General features: G+C 34.3%; 5 protein-coding genes and 1 long non-coding RNA gene across 7 annotated transcripts; 3 read left to right on the forward strand and 3 right to left on the reverse strand.

Moving 5' to 3' along the window:
• The first annotated feature begins 957 nt into the window (after positions 1-957).
• Positions 958-4,614, forward strand: LOC128878570 (uncharacterized). Its single transcript, XM_054126857.1, has 10 exons — positions 958-1,033; positions 2,034-2,197; positions 2,265-2,390; positions 2,462-2,579; positions 3,009-3,270; positions 3,678-3,788; positions 3,877-3,967; positions 4,037-4,173; positions 4,266-4,398; positions 4,487-4,614. Exons 1-10 carry the CDS (start codon positions 958-960, stop codon positions 4,538-4,540), a joined length of 1,272 nt encoding a protein of 423 aa, XP_053982832.1. The 3' UTR covers positions 4,541-4,614.
• LOC128878745 (uncharacterized) lies at positions 1,611-10,312 on the reverse strand. 2 transcript variants are annotated; one of them, XR_008457474.1, is made up of 4 exons: positions 9,825-10,312; positions 9,435-9,669; positions 7,035-7,298; positions 1,611-2,192 (listed from the first exon to the last, which is right to left on the reverse strand). XR_008457474.1 is itself a non-coding variant. In XM_054127218.1 (2 exons), the coding sequence occupies exons 1-2, from the start codon at positions 10,179-10,181 to the stop codon at positions 9,010-9,012; spliced, it is 1,017 nt and encodes a 338-aa protein (XP_053983193.1). In that variant the 5' UTR covers positions 10,182-10,312; the 3' UTR covers positions 8,914-9,009. The 2 variants fall into 2 exon arrangements, 1 of the variants encoding a protein (XP_053983193.1); XM_054127218.1 differs by lacking the exons at positions 1,611-2,192; positions 7,035-7,298 and having other exon boundaries at positions 8,914-9,669.
• On the forward strand, positions 7,117-8,764 carry LOC128878748 (serine/threonine-protein kinase RIO3-like). The gene is made up of 5 exons (XM_054127220.1): positions 7,117-7,270; positions 7,565-7,685; positions 7,766-7,947; positions 8,005-8,108; positions 8,187-8,764. Exons 2-5 carry the CDS (start codon positions 7,591-7,593, stop codon positions 8,448-8,450), a joined length of 645 nt encoding a protein of 214 aa, XP_053983195.1. The 5' UTR covers positions 7,117-7,270; positions 7,565-7,590; the 3' UTR covers positions 8,451-8,764.
• An 86-nt stretch (positions 10,313-10,398) lies between the features above and the next one.
• Positions 10,399-11,773, reverse strand: LOC128878747 (uncharacterized). The gene is made up of 4 exons (XM_054127219.1): positions 11,535-11,773; positions 11,147-11,457; positions 10,620-10,866; positions 10,399-10,529 (listed from the first exon to the last, which is right to left on the reverse strand). The coding sequence occupies exons 1-4, from the start codon at positions 11,603-11,605 to the stop codon at positions 10,448-10,450; spliced, it is 711 nt and encodes a 236-aa protein (XP_053983194.1). The 5' UTR covers positions 11,606-11,773; the 3' UTR covers positions 10,399-10,447.
• A 150-nt stretch (positions 11,774-11,923) lies between these two features.
• Positions 11,924-16,005, reverse strand: LOC128878743 (FAS-associated factor 2). Its single transcript, XM_054127213.1, has 8 exons — positions 15,621-16,005; positions 15,444-15,524; positions 14,964-15,189; positions 14,673-14,859; positions 14,417-14,590; positions 14,227-14,322; positions 13,714-14,026; positions 11,924-13,645 (listed from the first exon to the last, which is right to left on the reverse strand). The coding sequence occupies exons 1-8, from the start codon at positions 15,681-15,683 to the stop codon at positions 13,481-13,483; spliced, it is 1,305 nt and encodes a 434-aa protein (XP_053983188.1). The 5' UTR covers positions 15,684-16,005; the 3' UTR covers positions 11,924-13,480.
• Positions 16,006-16,269: 264 nt separating this feature from the next.
• LOC128878749 (uncharacterized) lies at positions 16,270-17,150 on the forward strand. Its single transcript, XR_008457475.1, has 3 exons — positions 16,270-16,398; positions 16,491-16,850; positions 17,010-17,150. It is a non-coding gene; the product is annotated as an uncharacterized LOC128878749 (long non-coding RNA).
• Positions 17,151-17,231: the final 81 nt, after the last annotated feature.

Genomic DNA, 17,231 nt, shown 5'->3' on the forward strand with positions numbered 1-17,231 from the left:
CTGAATCATCTCGTTTCTTAATCATCGTTACCGATCGCTACGTAATCATAATCATGGATTACATTTTGTCTAACATCAATCCGAACGTTCAGGCGCTTGAATCTTTTGACATATGAGACCTAAGCCCTTTCAACGTAACCTTACTCGATACTTCAATTACTAAGATTGATTAAAAAATGTTTCTTTGTTTAAAAACAATATGAGCATACAGTCTAAGTTCATGCATCTCCTTCTTATACCTTTGTTTAAATTTTAGACATAGAAATACCTAGAGTGGGAAAATAGTTTGTATCCACTGATGGTAATTAAAGTTTAAGAGCTTTTTATAACCATCTGTTATCAGCATGTGATTTGGTCAGTGTCTCGAATGGTTATCCCACATTCAAATACGCTTATCATGTTCGGTTACCATGAACCATCTGTATTACCGGCGTGGAACTGTCCAACAGTTGAGGGAGTAGACCCGGCACGTGATCTCTCCGAATTGGCCGGTCGGTATTGCAACAGATTTGAAATGGTATAAAATCCATAACACCGCAACTTTGTTAATTTATAATAAGATATTCTTAAATGCGCAACATTGCGACACACGCACTGAGAAACGTTCTTTCGAGTATCCTGAAACTTATTACCAGAAATTTTTCTATTAAACAACGAAAAAATCATAAATGTGCACCTTTTTTCGGAACGTCCGATGTAGACTTCCCTCCTTAAGAAGTATAACCCACTGCCGATGCCTCTTAGACAGGACTCCCTGTATTCGATCACAAATTTCCATGGTACAGAGAGTTCGGAATTCATCGAAAGAATTTATTTTATTATTTATTTTAAGACTAGCTACACGACAATTTTTCGATGGCATTTTATAAAGCCACTCCATGCTGTCCCGTACTAGAGACAGAGACTGTGTACACGTCGGTTCGAACTTCCAGATTTTAATACAAATAATCGGGTGGAATGAGGAATGGAGCGAAGAAGCGAAAGAAACAAATGGAGGTTGTTCACGACAATAGTAGGACGATATCGGATATCAGTATGACAGCATGGGATCCCCACGATAATGACTAACAAAATTGGTAACGCATTGTCTGTAACACGTGTCCGCTCTCTACCGGCGATGGTTTCAGGAAAATTTCTAGAAAATTCATGCTACGTTATAATTTAGCATTTGATTGACAGAGTAAATAAGTTCTCTCCTAGGACTACAAACTTTCACCGTGCATGAAGTGATCGATCGACGTACGTAACAACCCTTCTCGAATTACGCACGAATACGGAGTAGATAAGAAAATGACAGAGATACAGAACGCGCGTGCCTCTCAAAATGAAAAATTTAAACGATACGCTTTATATAATCAAGCATAATCATCAAATTGAATCTTACACGCAATGTCTACTTCAATCGATCTTTTAAACCCCGTGAATCCCTAAAAAAGTATTCCTCCGTGCAAAGTGTGAGTCGATAGTTCTCTCGTCGACGCGGAACAGGATACTTCCATAAAGGATTGCGAACAAGCAGCTCACCCTGTAAGGGCATTTGAACTGTTCCATTACCACGGAGCATACTCTTAAAAAATCTTAAAGGAATCTATGTTAGAAAAATGACATCAGCTGGTAAAATTTTTCATATTTAAATGGATTATATAAAGCTACATTCTGACCACTGGCAAACGTGGACGTTAATTATGGTCATTAATACATGATACAATTATGATATATTGTGTATAATTATAATACCTATCATTCGGCTTCTCCGAGTGACAAGAAAAAAGAACCAAGTGCATTCCAAATACCTTAATATAAAATGCTTAAAACGTATTTCATACTTAACAGTGTAGCCTGTATTTTATCGTCGATATTTTATACACAGTTGTATTTATGCGTATCCTCATACATTTTCACATATTTTTCACTTACTACAAATACATAAACGTTCGCAATCTACTAATTATATAATTACGTAACCGATTATGTTTATTAATATACGATACAATTATGACATATCAATTATAATTATAATACCTAACATTCAGCTTTTCAGAGGACACAAGAAGCAAATGCATTTCAAATTCCGTATTATAAACTGCTTAAAACGTATTTCATACTTACGGGACAACATCCATCTCAGTCGAATTTCGTGAACAAGTTTATCGCAACGCTGATAGTTGGGACTCTCGTTAGTTACATATTGCCTACGGTAAGTAAAACATCCTATTCAGAGATCGAAGAATGTTATTAAACAATTGAAACGTGGAATTTGGTAGTATTTCCAAATACACGTATCGTCACGTGAGAAGGATTGGAACGGAGTCATAGAGTGTATGCCACATCTAGTTACATCTATTATTAGCATTACAAAATTAATGAGCCTCCAACTCAACAGAAAAGACGTACGTATACTCTTTATTGCACTAGAAATTTATCGAATGCGTTAGAGCGATAGGAGTTGATATTGTTGCAGTTACAAAAATTATACGTCTCCGTGAAAAAAGACTGGGAGATATTGGAGCTTAGCGGTGATTTACACGTTCTGGAAGATATGACCAAAACAGGAAGTAAAATTGCCCTATTATACAGGTGTAAGCATCTTTACCGTGTTGTTATGTGTGAGGTATACATATACAGGGTGTTCCACGCAACTGGAACAGGATGTACATCCTAAACGGTTGGGAGTAGAAACAAATGTTATAAGTGACAGTTAAATAATGTCGGATGGTGGATAACGAATAAGTTTAGGGCATATGTATGTTAATAATAAGACTCTTACGCAGAGCACAAGAAACTTCATCGATCTGTGTTGTCAAAAATATAGGTTTCCATTTTTAAAAAAAGTGTAGCTGCATTTTTTTAATGCACCAATGCACGAAAGTGCATAGAATTAGTTGCATGTCTGCACCATCCAACACCGTGTAATTTATACTCGTAACATTTTTTTTTACTCCGAACCGTTTAAGGTGTACAGCCTGTTCCAGTTACACGGGACACCCTGTTTATCGAATAATTTTCAGGTAACTTATTACTCTTATTGACACTATTCGTATTGATTCCAATGTTGAATCCCGCATTGGATGTCATTATGCCGCTGAACGAAACCCGACCACGGCAGACAGTATTTAAAGCTTACTATTTTGTGGGCGACGATGAGTATTTTTATTCCAAGTATTGGCACGCGACAATATCTGCAGCCGTGTGTGTGCTACCGATAGTCGGTGTTGATTCTTTCTACATGACCATAGCTCATCATGCTGCAGGATTGTTTGCAGCTTGCGGGTAAATACACATAAGTAGATGTACTGGGTGCTAGATTAGCATAGCTTAAATCTACTGATTACAAACCCTAATTTAGGGTTTTTCTTATAATAAATAATTTATTATAACGTGTCTATACAAATGTTATCTCAATGTATGAAACCATGTAAGGTTCCATTTACGAAAATCTATTTGTTTTTAATCCACTCCTGTTGGACGAAGAAATAATTTACTTTACATAACATCCATCTTTGTGCCAAATAATTCTTGTGAAAATATTTTTTAATAACCCTTTATCCCTTCACAAGTTATTTAAACATTCCGACTTAAACGAAATACCCTGTGGAGCAGAGATGAGTTTCACTTTCTACTAGACATAGTATTCAATTCGCACAATTAGATCATTTGTAATTAAATTAAATGTCCAGGTGTAAGATTAGAAAACTGACAGAAGATATGGGTAAAAGAGGAATAGCTTCGGAAGACATTGGATTTGAAGAAGTCCGTCAATGCGTCGTTGCGCACAACAAAGCACTCGAGTTTGTAGCAATTAATTATAAATTTGGAAAGAATAGTTTGAAAAATTTATGCAATTCGGCTGATTAATTGTTTTTATTATGATTGAAGATTCGCAGCGTTTCTGGACAATATGAACCGACAGAATTTCTTACTTCAGGTTGGGTTGAACATGATCGGTATCAGCGTCACAGCTTTTCAAGTAAGAGTAGCTTTCTGCGATAGTATTGTTTGCATGTAGTTCTAAATGAATCTAGGTTTTGTTCGTTAGGCTGCCACGCACTTGAGCGAACTCGATCAAGTAATGAGATTCGGTATGTTCTGCATAGGACAAAACTTTCATCTGTTCTACATCAGCGTACCTGGACAGATAATTGCTGATCAAAGTATATATCTAGCACGAACCCTGTGAGTATTCAGTCGGCAGAAAATAAAACTGGCCACTTTAAAAATAAAGGTACAACGAAAATTAGCGTAATCACGTACGGCTGCTGCGATAGGTACGACTCCGAATGGTATAATGCACCAGTGAAAATACAAAAAATACTTCTCATAATCCAAATGAGAGCCAGCAAACCGTGCGAATTAACTGCAGGTGGACTGTATAAAATGAACGTAGAAACGTTTGGAATGGTGCGTAATAATACGAAGATAACGAAACAGTGAGTAATTATTTCGATGTATGATTACCAATTAAAAACAATAATGTTTTTACTTAAAGACTTTTAAAACGTGCATGTCGTATTTCACAATGATGCTCTCTATGCAAGAATGATGAATTATATTTTCGATCCGCGTCAAATGGACTAGTCGATCTGTATCCGAATAAAATTGTAAATTCCTGTCTGAATGGGATAGTTTTGTTATCGATTTCTACGTGTACATGCTGTTGATTAATTTTATACGTGAATAAAATCGTTCAATTGTACGATCTTTCGAACACTTTTATTTGGAAAACCTCTCATTCTTTGTACAGTGTTAACATAAATGTGGATTTTTCTGCAGAACAGATTCTACGTGCAAAAGCAAGTCGAAAAATTCTTTTATAGTTGCATTCTCTTTGCATATCTCTACCTACATTCTCGAAACGTCGCCTCTGAGACCCATTTCGATATGCCATCGCATATGCGAGTCGAAACTTCCCAAATAACTCACCGTTTCGAGGCAAGGTATGATGGAGAATCATCAGCCCCCGCCGCATTACCTCTGACAAGATGATTGATGTGTCTTTCACACAAGTCCACAATCTCTATCGACAGTGGTTCCAAGATGCAGGCAACGATATAATTTACCATATGACTGACAGAATAATTGCTTTTTCTCCTACATAGACTTACGATTTTCATCATACGGGACCTGATCGATTGACAGGTGTGCATTACAACCCTTTTCCAATTACGGTCGAATATCAGGTAGATAAGAAAATGATTGGTCTCAGTGGCTCGCATTTCTATGTTCCCACAATCAGAAATGTACGGGATACCCTTAAAATCGTTTCCCCCATAAAGATTTCAATGACTCGTCGAAGTCTTCTGTACTCGTAAAGAAGTGTTACGCAGTGCGAAGACCAACGACGAGTGGATAATCCTCTGGATACGGAACAAGATTCTTGTATAAAGGATCCGTTAAGGAGCTTCATACTTTGCAAAGTTAGCGTATTGTTTTTGTGGCGCAGCGTCGAGACGAATACTTCGTCAAAGGTATCGAGGTAATTAACGTGAGAAAAATGAAAACAATCGGTAAGATTCGTCATATTTGAATAAATTGTATGAAAATTTGATATAGTGCGTAAATGTAATCTCGTTGTGTATGTATGTTTCGTTGAATGACGTGTATTGCGCGGGATTTGGTGCTTTTCTACTTTCTGCAGTTCTCTTAGAATTCTCCTGGATGCCGCAATATGCCATTTCATGTGTAAAATTTAATAAACATGTAATTTCAAGAAACTCGGCGCCTTCTAAAATGTATCCCTTTAATTTTTATTACGATGAAAAATTGTTTTACTGTTAAAAAAATAATCACAGTTCTGGTTTTACATGAACGTCAACTAACGAGATAACGAATATTTAGAGCTTCAGAATAACGAAAGACGAGGAAGCGGTGTATTTGACATTCCCAACTACAGAATGCTTAAAAAGCAATATTTTAATATCACAGAAGTAATGGAATCAAACACGATGTTTTGTGACTGTTGTGACAGGAACAGTTCATATTGGTATGACACTCCTGTGAAAATACAAAAAATACTACTCACAACACAAATGAGAACCATACGAATTGACTGCAGGTGGACTCTATAAAATGAACATAGCAAATTTTGGAATGGTAAGTACTAATATGAATACAAGAAAATAAATAAGTATTTACATCCTGACATAATTATGAATTAATAACAAAAACGTTTTTATTTTAAGACTTTTAAAACCTGCATGTCGTATTTCACTATGTTACTCTCGATGCAACCATAATTACTTTCATTATTGATCTACAGTAGAAGGATTGTTGGATGTTTTGTATCTCCATGAAAGAGTACATTTTTATCTGTTCGTATAATGTGTATGCATACGTGGTGTTGATAATTTCATAAGCAAATAAAGCAATAAAACTATAAGATTCTTCAAATACTATTATTTAAAAAACCTCTTAGATCTCTAAGTACAGCATTAACAAAGAAGAACCTTTTTCGAAATTTTTCATGCAAAAGGAAAACGAGAAGTCAAAGTACCACCTGTTAAGTGGAATGAATTTATTCTACAATTTACGGGTTTTCAGATGAAATGATTGGTGGTAGTAATCGTATAATCATGACACATGAAAACACTGTGTTAAAGTTGTAAGAAATTGTGAGCATGTCCATGATTATCGTTTCGTTTCCTAAAGAAAATGAATTTGTATATAGCTTCGTCTGTCCATATTTTTTAGGTTAAGACCTTGATGTACCACGCGATTTATAATTAAATTAACCGACGTAAATATTTTAGCTTTAGAACTTTGCTGTTATACCGTAAATGTATTAATCTTTTATTTCAATATTTATTTCACGATATTTCATTTATTTCAAAACATTAATTTGCGTGTTTTTATGTCACATATAGTTGAAAGTATTACTTTTATTTGTCAATATAACGGTAGAGAACAGGATTCTTGAATTTACCTCGAATGTAGTACCTTTATCTTTTGTTGGTATTTTTAACATGTTTATCAAACATACTTATCATTACTTATCCTTTGACTACATAAACATACATAAGCTGCCTAAAAGTACTTACTTGTACATATAGATAAAGTTGGGCAAAGTGCTTATCGATATTGTTGGAAACTGACATTGGTTGAACTTCACGTCGTACACCTCAATGTACTTGAGTTGCCTTTAGTGTGAGTGTACTCTCGTTTAGAATTAGAGTCTATTGTATTCTGTTCGTCTGTTCAGATTTCAGAACCTTCTCAAACTTTTATCAGTTGTCTAGTCTTCCAAATTTTGCAATTTACTTCTTGTAGTTTTAAGGTACGTGCCACTTCTTTCTTGTTTTGTTCTATTAACAAAAAATGGTGAATTTGACTTGAATAATCTTGTAATGACATTTACGTGATTGAATGAGTCGTAAATTACTAGAAAAGAAATTGTCAACTAAACAATCTAACAAAATTGTAAGAATTTTATTAAAACGAATCGAGAAAATTTTGAAAAAATAATTTCATTTAAAAATTGTGTATGTAATCGCTTAAAATCGTTTTTGACTTGGGTACGATAGGTAATAAAAAATACTTTCAACGTATACTTTATAGCACTTTTTTCTAGACGCGTAATTTAATTTATTGTTAAAAATGTCGACTCCGTGGGCCAAAATCCAACCAATAGAAGGACCAGTCAGTTTATTAGAGATAGCTTCTGAACAACTTGCAAACAGTTTACAAGAAAAGTAAGCAACAAACAATTAATTTAAGTACATCAATTCTGTTCTAAGTATAGTTATAAAATAAGAATTATATCCATTGACAGAGAACTAAGGAAGTGTAAGGTTGAACCAGCAAAAGATGTAAATATTCAAGATTGCACAATATTTGAAATCAATGACACAGACAGTGACGAAGTGATTGCACACATGTTGCAAGACCAATACAACAAGCAGCATGATTTAATGCTGAAACGCACAGAAGAAAAGTTCAACCGCGATTCTAAAGGTAATGGTGATCTTTAATTATTCATATGGTGAGTTTGAAGTTTTTTGCTTTTTATAGTTAATATTACCTACACAAACTACCGAATGTCTTTGTCAAACGATCAAGATGAGAAAGATAGTACAGATATTGAAGATACAAAGAGGGATTTTGATCGATTTGTAGTGAGCATTTCATAGTGTACAATTACATAAATTTTTATCTATAAATGTAGCACTAAGAATATGTTTAATATTTTTTAGAGTATAGAAAAGGAGTATGCTTCAATTCCTCGTAGTGGATATAAGAAACTAGGTGAAGGATCTCAGATTGTTACAAAACATGACATGCTAATGTCTTCGAGGATAAATGCCTGTAGAGTTCTACAGTTTCCTCCTGGTATTCATACAGGAGACACAGGAGGATTCGATGTCAAATTAAATAATAAAGTGTTCAACAGCTTACGAGCCCATAGTCATGCTCAGTGTTCCAGACAAAAAGCCAAAGCACGACCACATATAAAGTAGAACAATAAAGTATCTTGTCCATGTAAATAACTCTTTAAAAACATGTTTAAATTTGTTCAATACATTTAATTGCATACGATTTTTACAAGAATTTCCGTATAATTTAAATTCAGGAAAAATATTCATTGTTATATAGATTTTTTTGCTGTGTGCTAAGTACTGAATCCCAGAGAAAGAGCTAGTATTGGAAGTATTGAAATATAATTATTTTTGACATTAAGACTTTATTAAATGCTGTAAAAATGTCGACGTTACTATATTGTAATACGAGACTTCAAAAATAAACAACCGAAATGGTGTTTTCAATAAATAAATCCACTCTACCTTTATGCCACCTACTTCTTTGAAACAGGTGCTTTCTAAATCTATAGAAAACTAATATACAGTACATCACATGTACGTATATATATATATATACACACACACACACACATACATGTGCCCATCCACGATTTATATACATTCTTAATTTTCTTTTCATACTTTAGTACAATATGAGTAATAATTCATTTATGTATCATTTACAATTTCAACTTACAACATGTGAAACTGACATGGTTCACATTATCTCAAGCTTTGGAACAGTATGTTTACTTTCATAGTCACTGATACTAGACTGTTGTCCATCTGTCGATGGTTGAATGACATTGTTTGTAGATGTGTCTTCTATTAAATAGGAGCATGAAGTTGAGGTTGAGGTAGTTGGTGAAGAATACGAAGGTGAAACCAAATGAGAATATTGTGAAGGTGGTACCATAGTTGTAAATGAGGCTCTTTGGCCTAATCTTTTCTGAACTAAGTAGTGTAATATGTCACACTGGCACTCTAAAGCAATGGTTATAGGAAGTTGTCTCAAATGAGCGGCAACAGATTTCCCAAAGGCTTCAAATTCATCGACTGCTGGTTGAAGAGCATCTGCTTTTCGTGCTATGTCTTGCAAAGTATTGACTGCTTGAACAACAGCATCTATATTGCTAAATTTACCTTGTTTATAAGGGTGATCTTGCTTATTATTCATAAATTTTCTTTTTGCTATTATCTTTTGAGGATCTTTGATTGATTGATTTGAAGTGGATGATGCAAGTGAATGGACAGTATGATTATCTGCTGCAGTCTCTTCCACCTCGAAATGATAATGATTTTGAAAAGAAGTTTCATTTCCCTCATTTTCATGACCTTCTTCAATATGTCCTTGTAATCCACGTAACTCTGGCAATTCCTAAACAACATTAGACGCAAGCTACGTTCTAATATCAATGTTTTAATATTTTTTAGACAAGCATAATTGGTCTAACAGAAAGAATACCATGACAGAAAGAAGCAATTTGAATTATTTTTATATTACGTAATATAAATAACTGTATAAACACTTGCCGAAGCATTCTTTGTATCTCTTGTTTCCACAATTCCTTTCAGAAATCGATCAGCTACAGAAAACCAACATACCGTTGGTTTGTATATGTCTCCAGATATTCCATTTTTGTAAGATTTTAAAACTTTATGATGCTCTAATGTATAGGCATTTCGAATACTGCGTATTTTGGCTTTTGCAGAGTTTACGTTCAATTCAGGATCAGACATAACCTCAACAATTTTTCTCAATGCTTCATCTCTTTTACTTTTATCTTTATACGATGGAAGTTTGTGGTTCCACAGGCATGGATATTGTTCGTATGCTTCCAAAAACTTTATTATGCGTTCCGATGACCACTTCTTTGACGTTTTTGTCATTGTGTGCAGGAAAACCTTTGGCAATGTAAACACGACTATACACAAGCAAACATGTCAAATTCAATGAAATTCAGGCATTCAGGACCGTCTGCGTAAAAAGACGAATTGTTCTAAAGCGCACTCTACATCTGAGAACGGTGACATTGGGAAACATATTCAACCGATGCATCAAATTTGAAGTAATCTCGTCCATACTGTTTTACAGTGAATAAATGTAATAACAGTGAATAAATGTAATAAATGCAAAAGAATTTTATTTTTAACGTTTAATTATCAGATTTTGCTGTATTATTGGTATCATCTTCGCGTTCAGATCTGTTCTCGGATCGAGAAGGAAGGTGCTCCACTCTGTAATCGAAGACAGGGCAATTTCTATCGTGAACAATTTAAAGAATCGATGAAAGATTAATTTTTCTAACTACTGTATCAATGTCATACAATTTATTCGGCAACGATTCGTTGAACTTGCTCTTCTCGTTCTCAAGGAGCTTCTGTCTCGCCGCCTTGTCCTTGAGAGTTTCTTTCAAAATTAGATTGTATATTTGACTGGTATTCAATCGGGACGACGGATTGGTACTCCTTTCTATCGAACTCTTCAGAGACTCGAATATATTTTCATTTCCCTCCTGTTTTGTAGCCCTGATACTATCGTCCTTCGTAGTTCCCAGTTGCAAAGCCCTAGTGGCTACAGAACACGACATTAATTCTTTTCCTTCGAGACAATTAAAATAGGCCACCCTAAATAATTGATTTGCTTTTAGCCATAGACAAAAATGCTTTCAAAGATTTTCTCTTCCCAAAAAAGCCAATTCCCATTTGATTACATAACAATTGTGTTAATACACAATGTTGTGCCAGTGCATATACATTTGTATTTATAAAAGTCTTATTATTTCTTAAAATAAATCGTAATTTTTTAGATAATATGTACAGTTTTTGAAAAGAGAACAAACGTTTGTAAATACCAGGTATTCCAAAATCTCTGTCCCTCTCGCCTGAAAGTATATCCTCGAAGGAATACCGCGGTTGATTCAAATTTCTCGAGTTGTTTCCAGTTTCGGCCAGGAGTACGTCCGATAATCGTTCTTTATTGCTGAACATTGCCCTTTGTGTCAAGAAATCGTCAAACTCTCTTACTTCGCCGGTTTCGGTCAGAGATCTTTCAGATGTGAAAGTGGACTCGAGATCTTCGTTATTGAACGACGCCTCGATTTCTGAGCGACGAAACAACCCATTACGCAGAGAAGAACAAATCGATGATCGTAGCCAATCGTTTCTAGAACCACAGAGTTTGTTTGATTGCATGGAAATACTGGAAATGTATTTAAAGGGGAAGTATTCACTATCACTTACAGACACCTGACGTGTACGAGTCCAAAAATAATAAATAACGTAGCCACAAAAGCTACCAAATAGATAAACATTTTTAATAATGTCTATGAGCAATATGGCGCTTCAGTGGATCATTTTGTCAATTGACTAAAGCCTGTTGACAAATGGTGATTGATACAGCCTACTACGATTGTCCGTGTAAAGGAGAAACAAGAACGATTCTGTTTTCTATTCCGTGTGTATGTGAATTTGATTGTATTTTGTCTAATTATTTGCTCCAAGCAATTGCTTGGTTGCAATTTACCCAGGAGATATGCTTGCATCTGATGCTTGGCATTAGCAATATGAAAGTTACAATCTTATTAACAATGCAGTTAATCAGACAATAAGATATGCATACAAACCATACGTTTATATATTGAAATATATTTATTTAAGCATTAAATTATAACAAAAAGTTAGCAATATCCAGCATCAGACACTGGCACTAAATGCCTGACCGTTTTTAGGTATATACAGAAGTGTGTATCTAAAGGAAAATAAAGATGTATCAAAACTAGATCACAAAATGTGTATACAAAAGTTTACATTTAATGGTCAACAAATCTGATGCATCGCACAGATCCGTGTTTTATCAAACGATTTATATATGCATATGTATACATGTATGTATAAATGCTATGGATTGCTCTTGAATATTTTATATTATTCTATAGAACATTTAGAAGGAGCAATACAAAATTTGTAAGTGACACTTACTTTGTTGTTCAGTTTTTTTTTGTTTTTTGTTAATTTTCTTTTATACAGAAAAAATATTGCATCAAAAGAAATGATAATTCGTGAACGTTTCAAGCTAATATTTAGAAAATTACGGATAATTTCTAACATCCCAACGCTTATAATACCAATTAAAATCAATTCAACTCTTACATGTTAAACGATTTCCTTGTATCCCACAAATAAAGTAACATACATTACCTGAACAGAGATTGATAACCGCTCTTTTCCGCCTAAAACCAAAGACGTTACAATGTAATTCATTTAGTTTTTGATTACATAAAACTGAAATACTTCGCTCAAAGAAAGAAATATAATCGTCATTCCGCGAGTCATCACAAGATCGCGATATACGAAAACAATCGGATTATCATCTAGAATAAACATTATCTTTTAACTTCGTTCTTTCTGATACAGAAATTTGTATCGTCGCGTATAGTTTAATGTGTCCGGTAAATCTATTGCGATTTCGTTCTTTCGTTATATCTAACAGCATTTCCAATAAGACTGACCAGAATTGCATAGACGGTAAAATGCAAAAGGAACCACATTTGCTAGAAATATTTCCATCGGTTACATTTAAAGTACAGATTCAAATCAACACAACGTGGCTCCAATTCTAAGAAAATTGCAAACACCATATTAAATCTGTACTTTAATTATAACTACTGCATCGTCCGTTCATCTATCTTATAAATTACCTACACTTCATAGTCAGCTTATTACACGATTTGTTTAAGCTACGATGTATTAAGACGAGTATAATAAATGTTTGGTGTACAGCTTTTGTGTAGTCGTACTTATATATATATAAAGTTTTTTTTGTTTCTAAAACGAAATCTGCTCTTTTTCTATTTAATGTGTACTTTTAATGAACGTGTTATTCGCAGTACACGAGAAATGTACTAATTAATAGCTGATACGGTTGTTCTACACAGAAGATGCAACACAACAGACGGTTTTTCATTCCTTTTTTCCTCTGATTTGTTTTACAGACCCGTTTTACAACTGCACTTCCGATATTGAACTACACTTCACGTTCAATATTTGAATGTATCAAATATATACATATTTTTTATGTATATATATATATTATTATCTTTTGATAAATGTCTCTTACGACAGTATCATTTTTGTCCGTGGAATGATACTTAAACACAAAGAATGAAGTACTGAAAGATCAATAGAGGTTAATCGTCTAAGTCGTTAACATGAAGAACTTCTCTATGAGTTAATCCGGCTTTCGATAATGTTGAGATTTCCCTGCACGGGTACAAAATTCTCTTCGGGTAGCTCGTAGTTATTTCGAAACTTGTTGGAGAATCCGGTTGACTAAATATCCAATGATATACATCCTGTAAAGGAAGAATGTATTAATTGTAATAGTGTGAGATTAATCGGTTCGAATAAATAATCAATTTACTTCTATCGTGTCAGACATGAGAAAACGTCGAATCATTGTCCTCTCCCCAAGCTTAATTTGAAGATGACAAGCATTAGGATTACTAGGCTCTGGTTCAAAGGGTACTTTACGAATGGTAAGCTCTTTTTCACGACGAATGCGTTGAATTTCTAATTCTTGTGCATTTAATTCCTCTCTCTCTCTAGCCTCTTGCTCCTCGCGCGCTCTTCGTTCCTCTTCCCTTTTACGATCCTTTTCTTGATCAGCGCGTAACGACTCTTCATATGCTTGGTCTTGTTGCTGACGCAGTGACTGAGCAGCACTACGTTCCGCCCTGTATTAAACAAATTTACATTTAAGTAGAAGTTCTTTGGAAGTACATTTAGCATAAATCAAAGTAAAAATCAAACTTAAAAATATTTGAAATTAATAAGCCATTATTAATGCTCTTATAATCATTATTCTTTTAATATTGAAATATTAGCTTATTTCTTTCCACAATCAAAAAATAATGTTTAATTAAATATATTTTACCTATCTTGGCGTGTTTGTATTAAATTAATTTCATTGTGATCTATAATTGCTTGCAAACGAGATATTAGATCAGAAGGAGACGGTTTACCCTCCATTCTACAATACAGATAAATCAATTCAGTAAGTTATACTGCCTTTGTTAAAGAACAAATTATTAGATAAAGATACATATATAAATCACATTACATACCGGCCGACTATTGTCATTTTGTTGTCTTTCAAAACAATTGTGGCCAGAAAAGGATAAGACCCAGGTCTAAGGGCTTCTGCTACTTTGTAGCCTTCGCCGGATTGCACGTTACATGCCCAAAACAAAGTCCGTGTGTTTATGAATCGGACAACTTCAGAATTACCTAATGTATTTCTGTACATGTAAAGATAAGTTTCAGTTACTTATACAGATAAAAAATTTATTATAATCTTCCATAAACATGCTAAACAATTACCTGCACCACTTATCAATGTCCTGAGCTTCATCTTTATGTAGATATACCAATAAAAATCTCAATTCTTGTTTTGCATCAGAAAGTGCCTGGCTGTAAGAACCTTGGTAAAATACAGGATGACTACTACCATAACGTTCTTCGTACGACCGAATGAAGTTAATTACATCTTCGACTGGATCAGAGGACACTTTAAATATAATTGATACATAAGTTTGACTTGTAAAATTTTTGAGGTATAACAAACATGATTTTAATCACAATTCAATGAACCTGTGCAAAATTAAAACTTACCAGGTCTAGCATTTCCTCTAAATATTGAAAGAAGTAGCTGTAGGGTACTGATCAATCTTTCGTAACAAAAATAAAAGATGTACCATAAATAACTACCACTGCCACTAGAACTTCCAGAATAATGAAAATATATTCTAGAACTGCTATCATCGACAACTTGTGGTGGTCTTGATCGTGAATCTTGAGCAAACATTGATGGCCGTCCTTCATACAAGTTTAATTGTTCCTAAGTACAAAAGACAAATACATTTAATGTATATAGATTCTGTATAATAAATATAGAATCCTTGAGATATTATTAACAGCTCTATTGCACAATCAGTGTGTACATATTATGAAAGTATAATTATTTGATATTCATATACAAAAACTGCACTGGCATGTCGATCACTTTCAAAGATTTAAAAAATGTACAAGTGGTGTTTTGAAAAACGATTATAAACAGTTGCTACCAATAAATACACAATAAAAGATCTCTACCTGTACAGCAACCTCTAAATTCCAATGATGCCTTTGTAAAACATCTCTGCAGATCGACATGTCTTCAATACCAGTCAAATCCTGAAAGAAACAAAATGATGTTGCTTCATCATGACTTCAAGGAATCGAGCACGGAGTTCAACAAAAAAGATATGGCACGTAAAATCACTGAATTACCTGGAGCTGCAGAACCTTCTCAGTCTGTTCGCCGCTAAGTTCGTTTAACGCGAATTCTGCCATATCGAACGACTAGAATATACACGTTGAACGACTAGAAATTCCCTCAGCAATTGTTTAGTCACGCAGTACTACCGAACAACACTGAATACATCAGCTGATAAAAAAGTCAGGCACTCATGCGAAATTACGATGAAACTGAGCTAGCATTTGAAGCGTGATATCCAGAATGATTTAACCTCAAGCGCCTGCGACCACCAATTTACGGATCTCTATTCATTATCATCGCGGTATGTTTTGTCTCATCGCTCTGTAGAATGCAAGATGTTTTCGGTGTCATGTCTTTTTTAACGATAATTTACAATTTCAAGGTTCTATTTCATGCGGCACGATTTTAAGTGACGTCAACTACGTGCATTGGCGAAACGACAGTCAACGGTTTCCACGTCCCGCGATTGGTAGAATGTTATTTTTGCTAGCAACCAATAACGCTCGATTCGATTAATTGAGACGGTGAATAAAGTTTTCTTTACTAAAAGATTTAGTAATTGGAATTCGTGCTAAACTCCGCTAAACTCGTAAAGTTTAGTAACATGCTACGATAGTTGCATGGAGTTGTATGGTTGTATGAACAACCAATGAAAAGATATAGTACGTCAGTACGATCCATGAGACGATGAAGTCGGATGAGTTGGATATAAACCAATATAAACCAATCTAACCAGAGTTTGTCTCGTGATCTATTTTGTATTGGTTGATACGACGTTCCGCCAGAAATGTATGCAGAATGTGGTAGATCCGGCGCTCTGTGAACTACACTTAATTTCATGCCTTCACGAATGTGATAGTAACTATTACATTTTGTTTAAGAACACTGAAATGTTTACTCCAGTATACTCTTCAGCATATTTCAAACAATTTCAAAACTACCGAGGTCCGAATTAATATAAAAAATTACAAATTTATAATAATTCTAGTTATTTACCAATGAGATTCTTCCGCAAGTAATGTGGTGTGGTATCAGAATCATTAGAATTAGAGTTTATCTTTTTGTAAAATGAACGATGGTTTGCATCAGTTTGCACATAATGCACCTGTTGCCGTATGAACAGTGGTTCACAAATTTGACACTTTTGAACACTATTGAATGAACGCGATGTCGGACGGATCGAGTGTAGAAATTGAAATTCAGAAAACGTTGTTTTCTATTCATGAAGTAACATTAAAAATGTAAGATTTAGATATTTTGTAAGACGTAGTATTTCTCTATTCCCATAAAATAATTAATGCAACTTAATGAAATCACCTATGAATGTAGATACGGCGTAACAGTGATTTTACCTAACTCCAAATTTCGAGTGAATAAACTATAATTATTTGATTTTTTAGAAAAAGCGAGTTGGCCATGATTAATCATCTTATAAAAGGAAATGGTCAACTCCATGAAACAGTAATTGATGCAAATAAAAAATTGACCACATTAGCAAATAATATAGGAATAAACGTTGACAATGTTTTAAGTTGCAATGGAGAAGATAACGAATTACAATTTAATTTAAAGAATGGTCTCACTGCTTCTGGATTCCAGGAAAAAATAAACGAGTGTTTAGA

The sequence above is a fragment of the Hylaeus volcanicus genome, chromosome 6 (genome assembly GCF_026283585.1).
Source record: "Hylaeus volcanicus isolate JK05 chromosome 6, UHH_iyHylVolc1.0_haploid, whole genome shotgun sequence".
Lineage (NCBI taxonomy): Eukaryota > Metazoa > Arthropoda > Insecta > Hymenoptera > Colletidae > Hylaeus > Hylaeus volcanicus.

Excerpts from the sequence above, each read along its gene's own strand:
- LOC128878747 (XM_054127219.1), bottom strand. The coding sequence starts at position 11,605 with ATGTTTATCTATTTGGTAGCTTTTGTGGCTACGTTATTTATTATTTTT. Across the intron at positions 11,458-11,534 it reads CTCGTACACGTCAGGTGTCT|AAACGATTGGCTACGATCAT; the intron begins GTAAGTGATAGT and ends CTGTGGTTCTAG. Across the intron at positions 10,867-11,146 it reads CAGAGATTTTGGAATACCTG|CCACTAGGGCTTTGCAACTG; the intron begins GTATTTACAAAC and ends CGTGTTCTGTAG.
- LOC128878570 (XM_054126857.1), top strand. The coding sequence starts at position 958 with ATGAGGAATGGAGCGAAGAAGCGAAAGAAACAAATGGAGGTTGTTCAC. Across the intron at positions 2,580-3,008 it reads AATTGCCCTATTATACAGGT|GTAACTTATTACTCTTATTG; the intron begins GTAAGCATCTTT and ends AATAATTTTCAG. Across the intron at positions 3,789-3,876 it reads GCGCACAACAAAGCACTCGA|ATTCGCAGCGTTTCTGGACA; the intron begins GTTTGTAGCAAT and ends TTATGATTGAAG.
- LOC128878743 (XM_054127213.1), bottom strand. The coding sequence starts at position 15,683 with ATGGCAGAATTCGCGTTAAACGAACTTAGCGGCGAACAGACTGAGAAG. Across the intron at positions 15,525-15,620 it reads AGAAGGTTCTGCAGCTCCAG|GATTTGACTGGTATTGAAGA; the intron begins GTAATTCAGTGA and ends TGTTTCTTTCAG. Across the intron at positions 14,323-14,416 it reads AAAATGACAATAGTCGGCCG|AATGGAGGGTAAACCGTCTC; the intron begins GTATGTAATGTG and ends TCTGTATTGTAG.
- LOC128878748 (XM_054127220.1), top strand. The coding sequence starts at position 7,591 with ATGTCGACTCCGTGGGCCAAAATCCAACCAATAGAAGGACCAGTCAGT. Across the intron at positions 7,948-8,004 it reads GTTCAACCGCGATTCTAAAG|TTAATATTACCTACACAAAC; the intron begins GTAATGGTGATC and ends TGCTTTTTATAG. Across the intron at positions 8,109-8,186 it reads GGGATTTTGATCGATTTGTA|AGTATAGAAAAGGAGTATGC; the intron begins GTGAGCATTTCA and ends AATATTTTTTAG.
- LOC128878745 (XM_054127218.1), bottom strand. The coding sequence starts at position 10,181 with ATGACAAAAACGTCAAAGAAGTGGTCATCGGAACGCATAATAAAGTTT. Across the intron at positions 9,670-9,824 it reads GAGATACAAAGAATGCTTCG|GAATTGCCAGAGTTACGTGG; the intron begins GCAAGTGTTTAT and ends AATGTTGTTTAG.